The sequence below is a fragment of the Eurosta solidaginis genome, chromosome 4, assembly GCF_040869045.1.
Source record: "Eurosta solidaginis isolate ZX-2024a chromosome 4, ASM4086904v1, whole genome shotgun sequence".
NCBI classification, from domain to species: Eukaryota; Metazoa; Arthropoda; class Insecta; order Diptera; family Tephritidae; genus Eurosta; species Eurosta solidaginis.
In genome coordinates this window covers 259,372,237-259,382,047 of record NC_090322.1, presented here as the reverse complement: position 1 = coordinate 259,382,047, position 9,811 = coordinate 259,372,237, and the positions used below count along the sequence as shown (strand labels likewise).

General features: G+C 37.3%; 1 protein-coding gene across 1 annotated transcript; it reads right to left on the bottom strand.

The window, feature by feature from the left end:
• Positions 1-6,723: 6,723 nt before the first annotated feature.
• Positions 6,724-7,739, bottom strand: LOC137251376 (uncharacterized). Its single transcript, XM_067785835.1, has one exon. It carries the CDS (start codon positions 7,608-7,610, stop codon positions 7,134-7,136), a length of 477 nt encoding a protein of 158 aa, XP_067641936.1. The 5' UTR covers positions 7,611-7,739; the 3' UTR covers positions 6,724-7,133.
• Positions 7,740-9,811: the final 2,072 nt, after the last annotated feature.

Here is a 9,811-nt window from a genome sequence, read left to right as displayed (position 1 = left end):
CCTTAGTTCCATAGGTGGACGCCGTTTCGAGATATCGCCATAAAGGTGGACCAGGGGTGTCTCTAGAATGTGTTTGTACGATATGGGAATCAAATGAAAGGTGTTACTGAGCATTTTAAGAGGGAGTGGGCATTAGGTCTATAGGTGGACGCCTTTTCGAGATATCGCCATTAGGGTGGGCCAGGGGTGACTCTAGAATGCTTGTACGGTATGGGTATCAAACGAAAGGTGTTACTGAGCATTTTAAGAGGGAGTGGGCATGAGGTCTATAGGTGGACGCCTTTTCGAGATATCGCCATTAGGGTGGGCCAGGGTGACTCTAGAATGTGTTTGTACGATATGTGCATCAAACGAAAGGTGTTACTGAGCATTTTAAGAGGGAGTAGGCATTAGGTCTATAGGTGGACGCCCTTTCGAGATATCGCCATTAGGGTGGGCCAGGGGTGACTCTAGAATGTTTGTACGATATGGGTATCAAACGAAAGGTGTTACTGAGCATTTTAAGAGGGAGTGGGCATTAGGTCTATAGGTGGACGCCTTTTCGAGATATCGCCATTAGGGTGGGCCAGGGGTGACCCTAGAATGTGTTTGTACGATATGGGTATCAAATAAAAGGTGGTAAGGAGTATTTTAAAAGGGAGTAATCCTTAGTTCTATAGGTGGACGCCTTTTCGAGATATCGCCATAAAGGTGGACCAAGGGTGACTCTAGAATGTTTGTACGATATGGGTATCAAACGAAAGGTGTTACTGAGCATTTTAAGAGGGCGTGGGCATTAGGTCTATAGGTGGACGCCTTTTCGAGATATCGCCATTAGGGTGGGCCAGGGTGACTCTAGAATGTGTTTGTACGATATGGGTATCAAATGAGAGGTGGTAATGAGTATTTTAAAAGGGAGTAATCCTTAGTTCTATAGGTGGACGCCTTTTCGAGATATCGCCATAAAGCTGGACCAAGGGTGACTCTAGAATGTTTGTACGGTATGGGTATGAAACGAAAGGTGTTACTGAGCATTTTAAGAGGGAGTGGGCATTAGGTCTATAGGTGGACGCCTTTTCGAGATATCGCCATTAGGGTGGGCCAGGGTGACTCTAGAATGTGTTTGTACGATATGGGTATCAAATGAAAGGTGGTAATGAGTATTTTAAAAGGGAGTAATCCTTAGTTCTATAGGTGGACGCCTTTTCGAGATATCGCCATTAGGGTGGGCCAGATGTGACTCTAGAATGTTTGTACGATATGGGTATCAAACGAAAGGTGTTACTGAGCATTTTAAGAGGGAGTGGGCATTAGGTCTATAGGTGGACGCCTTTTCGAGATATCGCCATTAGGGTGGGACAGGGGTGACTCTAGAATGTTTGTACGATATGGGTATCAAACGAAAGGTGTTACTGAGCATTTTAAGAGAGAGTGGACATTAGGTCTATAGGTGGACGCCTTTTCGAGATATCGCCATTAGGGTGGGCCAGGGGTGACTCTAGAATGTTTGTACGATATGGGTATCAAACGAAAGGTGTTACTGAGCATTTTAAGAGGGAGTGGACATTAGGTCTATAGGTGGACGCCTTTTCGAAATATCGCCATTAGGGTGGGCCAGGGTGACTCTAGAATGTGTTTGTACGATATGGGTATCAAATGAAAGGTGGTAATGAGTATTTTAAAAGGGAGTAATCCTTAGTTCTATAGGTGGACGCCTTTTCGAAATATCGCCATTAGGGTGGGCCAGGTGTGACTCTAGAATGTTTGAACGATATGGGTATCAAACGAAAGCTGTTACTGAGCATTTTAAGAGGGAGTGGGCATTAGGTCTATAGGTGGACGCCTTTTCGAGATATCGCCATTAGGGTGGGCCAGGGGTGACTCTAGAATGTTTGTACGATATGGGTATCAAACGAAAGGTGTTACTGAGCATTTTAAGAGGGAGTGGACACTAGGTCTATAGGTGGACGCCTTTTCGAGATATCGCCATTAGGGTGGGCCAGGGGTGACTCTAGAATGTTTGTACGATATGGGTATCAAACGAAAGGTGTTACTGAGCATTTTAAGAGGGAGGGGGCATTAGGTCTATAGGTGGACGCCTTTTCGAGATATCGCCATTAGGGTTGGACAGGGGTGACTCTGGTATGTTTTTGTACGATATGGATATCAAATTAAAGGTATTAATGAGGGTTTTAAAAGCGAGTAGCCCTTAGATGTATATGTGAAGGCGTTCTCGCGATATCGACCAAAATGTGGACCAGGTGATCCAGAAAATCATCTGTCGGGTACTGCTAATTTATTTATATATGCAATACCACTAACAGTATTCCTGCCAAGATTCCAAGGGCTATTGATTTCGCCTTGTAGAACTTTTTCATTTTCTTCTACTTAATATGGTAGGTGTCACACCCATTTTACAAAGTTTTTTCCAAAGTTATATTTTGCGTCAATAAACCAATCCAGTTACCATGTTTCATCACTTTTTTCGTATTTGGTATAGAATTATGGCATTTTTTTCATTTTTCGTAATTTTCGATATCGCCCACTTTGGTTATGGTCAGATTTCGCCCATTTTTTATACCAAGAAAAAGTGAGCTCAGGTAAGTACGTGGGCTAAGTTTAGTAAAGATATATCGGATTTTGCTCAAGTTATTGTGTTAATGGCCGAGCGGAAGGACAGACGGTGGACTGTGTATAAAAACTGGGCGTGGCTTCCACCGATTTCGCCCATTTTCACAGAGAACAGTTACCGTCATAGAATCTATGCTCCTACCAAGTTTGAGAAGGATTGGTAAATTTTTGTTCGACTTATGGCAATAAAAGTATTCTAGACAAACTAAATGAAAATAGGCGGAGCCACGCCCATTTTGAAATTTTCTTTTATTTTTGTATTTTGTTGCATCATATCATTACTGGAGTTGAATTTTGACTTAATTTACTTATATACAGTAAAGATATTAAATTTTATGTTAAAATTTGAATTAAAAAAATTTTTTTTTTATAAAGTGGGCGTGTTCTTCATCCAATTTTGCTAATTTTTATTTAGCACATATAGAGTAATAGTAGTAACGTTCCTGCCAAATTTCATCATGATATCTCCAACGACTGCCAAATGACAGCTTGCAAAACTTTTAAATTACCTTCTTGTAAAAGTGGGCGGTGCCACGCCCATTGTCCAAAATCTTACTAATTTTCAATTCTGCGCTATATCGTCAACCCATCTACCAAGTTTCGTCGCTTTATCTGTCTTTTGTAATGAGTTATCGCACTTTTTCGATTTTTCGAAATTTTCGATATCGAAAAAGTGGGCGTGGTTATAGTCCGATATCGTTCATTTTAAATAGCGATCTGAGATGAGTGCTCAGGAAACTACATACCAAATTTCATCAAGATACCTCAAAATTTACTCAAGTTATCGTGTTAACGGACGGACGGACGGACGGACGGACGGACGGACGGACGGACGGACGGACGGACGGACGGACATGGCTCAATCAAATTTTTTTTCGATCCTGATTATTTTGATATATGGAAGTCTATATCTATCTCGATTCCTTTATATATGTACAACCAACCGTTATCCAATCAAACTTAATATACTCTGTGAGCTCTGCTCAACTGAGTATAAAAAAGAAGTATGAGGATTGATAGACATGGTCAAGGTGAGTATAACTACACAATTTTTTGACAATAACAGGAGTTATTAAGGGTCAAAGTTCATATGAAGCATTTTTTTTTAAATCTAAATTTCTCTTTAAGTATCGAACCGAATTTTTTTTCGTTGTATAGGTAGTAAAATTACCTTTCATTTGATATGCTGCTTGTATTCCTATCCCGTAAACTACTTAAAAAATTCGATGTTTAAAAGTGCTATATTTCTAAGTAAATTGGATTAGCTCACGATAGCAAAACATACGGCAGTCGATTGGAGCAGCTTTTGTCGCGAGGTGGTGTTTGATGGTATGATCATAAATAAAACTAAGATTAGCGGGGACGGGGTGATTGTTGAAATCGACGAAAGTAAGTTTAGTCGTCGGAAGTACCACCGCGGTCATCGTGTAGAAGGGCAATGGGTGTTCGGTGGGGTGGAGAGGGGAACTAACCGATGTTTTATGGTACCTGTGGAGAAAAGGGACAAAGATACTTTGCTGCAAATCATAAAAGAATGGATTTTACCCGGTAGCATAGTTGTGTCCGATTTCTAGAAGGTTCGTTGATTTGATAATTATATATTTCATTCATTTATAAATATACATTTATGTATATCGTTTATAGGCATATGATTGCTTACAGGATGAGGGTTATGTACATTTTAAAGTGAACCACTCGCTCAACTTTAAAGACCCCGAAACTGGCCAGCATACAAATACGATCGAAGGGTTATGGAGGCATGCCAAGGTCTTTATGCCCCAATTCCACCGCAAAAAGCAATTCTTTTGCAGCTATTTGGCAAAATTTATTTTTTTGCGGCATTGCAAGGCTACTAATATTGACCCTTTAACAACATTTTTTAAAATGGCTGGGAACCTTTACAACCCATGCAACCCACGACATGTAGAGGAGGAAGATGAAGATGATTATGAGGTCGATATGTCGGCGTGAGTTAAACGTAAGTTACAAAATAAATACTTATTTTTTAAGGGTTTATGTATGTATGAAAGTATTCTGCGCAGAAATACTGTGGATGACGGTGGGGTGCAATAAAGCCATACGCAATAACGCCATACGGCTTTATTTCCAATCAGATATAGAAATAAAGCCATATGGCCTTATTTCCAATTGCTAATGGAAATAAAGCCAGTATGGCCTTATTGCCATTTTCAAAATATGGTTGTGGTAATTTTATTAGGCTGTACCTAAAAACGCGCAAAGAGTGCGTACCGTGGCATGTTGCCACGGTTCAGGCAACCACCCGGACTTGGCATGGCGTAGCCCAGAGTTATTTAAATAAGGGCGGCCGAAGGCCGCCAACTCGGAAAGGTGGTCTGCGCATAAAAGAAACAAATACCATGTGTTCTGCGCAGAATAACTGTTAATTTGCCCAAAATTAAGTTTTGGTATACCAGGAACAGGACAGTAGGTATTGCATTGATGGGACTAAGGATACTATATATAACTTTAAATGAAAGCTTAAATTATTTCCCATCTACCAAACTATATTTTCATATATTTAATAAAGCAATTAAATTTAAAAAAATTAAGTTTTTAAAAATTTTGATATGTTTTTTAAAAAATTATATTATTTCAGGAAATTCTTTGCAGTTATATACTTAAGATATACATCAAATGAAAGGTATTGGAAACACCTATCCAACGACGTTGATAATCGGTTCAATACTTTAGAAGTAATTTAGATTTAAAAAAAAAGCTTATTATGAATTTTGAACTTTAATAACTTTTGTTGTTGTTGTTGTTTGCCCAACAAAAAAATTGTATCGTTATGTTTCTCTTATTAATACCCATCGATCTCAATTTTTCGTTTTTTTATATCAGCATTGTCCGTATACTGCACTTGTTCTAAATATTATAACGAATTTCAAACTGTCATATTAATCCAAGCCAAAAAGAAATAATGGCGGAATTCATAGGAGACACCAGCTTTGGCATCGGCTTACTTCAAATTCAAATTTAACTTCTCCAAAAGATTTCTAAACTCTTATTTAGTTAAGCGAAATCTCTCCAAGAAACTGAAAAAATTTTTTGTTACAAAGAAATAATATATGAATAATATGCTTACTCTTTGTTTAATAAATCCAAAGGGTTACTCCGCTCTCTTAACCGTCTTTGGACTATCTTTTCATCTCCTTCGTTATTACTGCCGCTCAAACAAAACAATAAAATTGGATCCATCGCAGTTATTTACTTAATTTTTTATGTTTTTGGCAACTGATTTGACAGTCCAAAATCTGTTGTGAGCTAAAAATACAATCCAATCTAGTGTGGACCGTAAAATTAATTGCGAATTGAAAAAAATAAATTACGTTCCGTTCGCTATCGTAGGTTATAATCCCATTTTGTTTATCACGTATCACGTAATTTTCTTTGGTATGGCTGCTGATATGTAATCGTATGATATGAATCGAGCCCTGATTAAAGCGGCCCCGCCTCCCAGAAACTTAAGAAGCCATTTCAGTAAGCAATATCAAGAAATCCGCCCTATGAAAAAAGGAGTATGACAAGGCCCACAGATACATCCATAAAAAAACGTCGGATCACTATGCCGGGGTTTGCCCGGTGTACCACGTTCCTAAAGACAAATACCCAAAGGTCGCAGTCGAAGAAAATAATACACGCTCATCACTCTAGCTCAACTTCGATCAGGAGGCCCTAATAGAAGGTACAACTTTTTTTATTCAGAATCAACCCCGACATATCCAATGTATGTCCTGCTTGTAATGTGTCCCCACATGAAACTAACCAACTTTACAATTGCAATGTGGAACCAGTGCCTGTAATACCCAAATCTCTCTGATACAACTCTTTTGAAACTGCAAGTTTTCTTGGACTCCTGTTAGAAGACAATAAGTGAGAGGTCCCATCTTTTGGATGACGCAAAGACTTGTACAACAATAACAACATACAATAGAATATAAGAGCATAAAACTGAAGCGATATGCTGACGATACGATGATATCATTGGTCTTCTAGTTGTGTTAAAGCGTTGATAATTTGAGGAATTTATATTGAAATTTGAAAGGACTTTACAATGTTCGTCAATACTTTGAGATAAATAAAGATGCCAAATTGTATTACTGAAAACGCACCTTTTGTGCTGTTCTTTTTTATTTCTCATTTTAAGGTTTAATTAAGCAACTTAATCTTACTTAGTGGTTTTTGCATTGTATCTAACAAGCTCTCTTAATACATATTTTTAGTTAGAAAAATACATACACTTAATTCTATGCACATTTGTATGTGTTGTTCATTGTTCCATATGCATTTATGGGAAAACTTAATTTTTTAATAAAATTTGTGTGTGTTTTATTATTTTAAAATTATATGCGTACAAATATATATGTAAATATAGAGCATATTTGTTTGTATAGATATTTATGTATATATAGTAACTATTCTTTTTTACACATATTCTTTGGCACAACATTATCATCTCACTGTTCCATATTCAAGTCAATTTTCAATACCAAAGCTAAAAATTATTTTCTTAATTTACTGCAAATGCCCAATGCATTCAAAATATATCCATGACCGCATTCTTGATCAATTTTCAGCAAATCAGGGTTTATTATTTCCACATCGCTTGTAAGATGTTGCGCTGTACGTTCCACAGATGAGTCACTCGAAAATCTTTCTTTTAAATCACCGATTTTATCATTAATATCTGAACCCAAATCCTTTGCCTTCTCACCAAACATTTCAGCGCCCTTCTTAAGATCGTTGCTCAATCGCTTTGCTTGTTCGGTTAATTTGTCGGTAGCGATCTTTAATTGGCAACCAACATTTTTGAAGAATTCACGCACTTTGTGCTTATCGATGTCCTCATTGTTGGCCATCTTAGGTCCAATGATTGGCAGTTCAGACAATGATTTTTCATCGCAATCGAAATCACCATGTGCTGTGTTTGCGCAGAAGCACAATAGTGCAACTGCCAAGATAAAACTTATATTTTTCATAATTATTTTACTTTATTGTATTCACTTCCACTATCTAATAAATGTTTTACTACGAAAATCGATTTATAACTGCATGCGCGATCCACGAATGAATACGCACTAAATATGACTGCTGCGTTTTCAAGCTACCCTGTGGCCTTTATCTTCTTGGCAATTTTCAAAATAAATTTATTTAATCAAACAATTACGCGCAGTACACCGTGCTGGTGTTATGAAATGAGTATGTATTGGTTTGAGTGCGCATACCCAGCCTAAAATGTGATAAGTCTCTGCCGTTTAAAGGCCTTGCCGAAAGAAAGAAATCTTGGTGCCACAAAGTGCACTGAGATGGAAAATTTGCAATAGTCACTGTCAGTCACGAATTTCGATGCAATACTTTTTAGCATCGACTATTTCGACAACAGTAACTTTTTAAGTTTTCGAAAAAAGTTCGCGTCTTAGAAGCAAAGAAAGAACTAATAGAAAAAGCATGTTGCACTAACAGTTTGTCCCCTTATATGTACATTGTTTTGCGAATCGACAGACAAAGCAGTCAACTGCACAATCAAAGTTGCCACTGAACACTCCTTTGCCGGATTTACAAAGAACGCTTTGCTAAAGGCTTCCCTTTGACAGTTGAGTTAAAGGTGAGATTAAAGGGTAAAGTTTGTGGAACGTAAAACGAGGTAAAAGGTTGCGCATTTTTTTACATAACGAGCTCTTCTATCTTGACGATCCGTAGCTTAAATTTGCTATTGCAACGTTTTCCAAAAATAAATGCACAAAACTCTGAACTCCCTAACTTGGGGACATTTTAATTCAATGTGAAATATTGAACCGCTAGTTTGCTTTCTCAATACGAGTCGTTTTTATTCGATACTATCGGGTACCCGATACTTGAAAAGCGATGCTTGATATATAAAGCATATCGATAAATTGCATTCGACATCGTGCTTCTAATTCGAAGCCTCTTTTGAAAATGTATGAGCGATAAGGTTTCACGAGGGCAAATTAAAAATACTCGCATGACAATAGGGCGTGTTATACTTTACCTAACTGTACAATAGTCGGTCATGAAATATTTTCCTTATCTGCAATTACGCTTGCTCATTTCATTGACTCAAATGTTCCAAGGTGTAACCAGAACTATCTAGCTCAATTGCTGCCTAGAGAAATCTGCAGCCCATAGAAGCTGGCGATTTTACCTTAGGTTGAGGGAAATTTATAGGAAAACCTATTTTGAAACTACGTCATGCAATGGCAACGCTGATAATTTCACACAATTTTGATAATTTCACACATTTCGAGAAACAGGAAATCCATACAATGACCCTGACTCAGAGGTCTATTTCACGGATGGAACAAAATTTGATGACACAAACAAGAACTGGCCTCTTTTTTATCTAGAATGCATGCAATGTATGTCCCGGTTGTAATGTGTCCCCATATGACACCTACCATCTTTTCAATTGCAATATGGAACCAACGCCTGTAATACCCTAATCTCTCTGATCCAACTCTTTTGAAACTGCAAGTTTCCTTGGACTCCTGAAATTGATGACAATAAGTGAGAGGTCCCATCTATTGGGTGGGACAAAGCACTGGTACAACAATAACAACATACAACAGAATATAAGAGCATACAACTGATGCGATATGCTGACGAAGCGGTGATGCAGTGATATCATTGGTCTTCAAGATGTGATAAAACGTAGATGAATTGAGGAAGTTTAATTGAACTTTGAACGGACTCTAAATTATTCCACAAGATTGCTATTTTGAGATAAATAAAGATGCCGAATTTTGTGCAATTTTTTTTATTTCTCACTTTAAGGTTTAATGAAGCAACTTAGTCTCACTTAAAGGTTTTTGCATCGTATTTAACAAGCTCTCTTAACACATATTTTTAGTTCGAAATTTACAAAGATAAGCACTTAATTCTATGCACATTTGTATGTGTTGTTCATTTTTCCATATGAATTTATGGGAAAACTAAAATTTTTAATAAAATTTGTGTGTGTAGTATTATTTAGCATTTTATGCGTACAAATATATATGTATATATAGGGAGCATTTATTTGTATAGATATTTATGTATATAGTAACTATTCTATTTCACATATTCTTTGGCACAACATTATCATCTCACTGTTCCAGGTTCAAATCAATTTTCATTACCAAAGCTAAGAATTATTTTCTCAATGACTCACTCGAAAATCTTT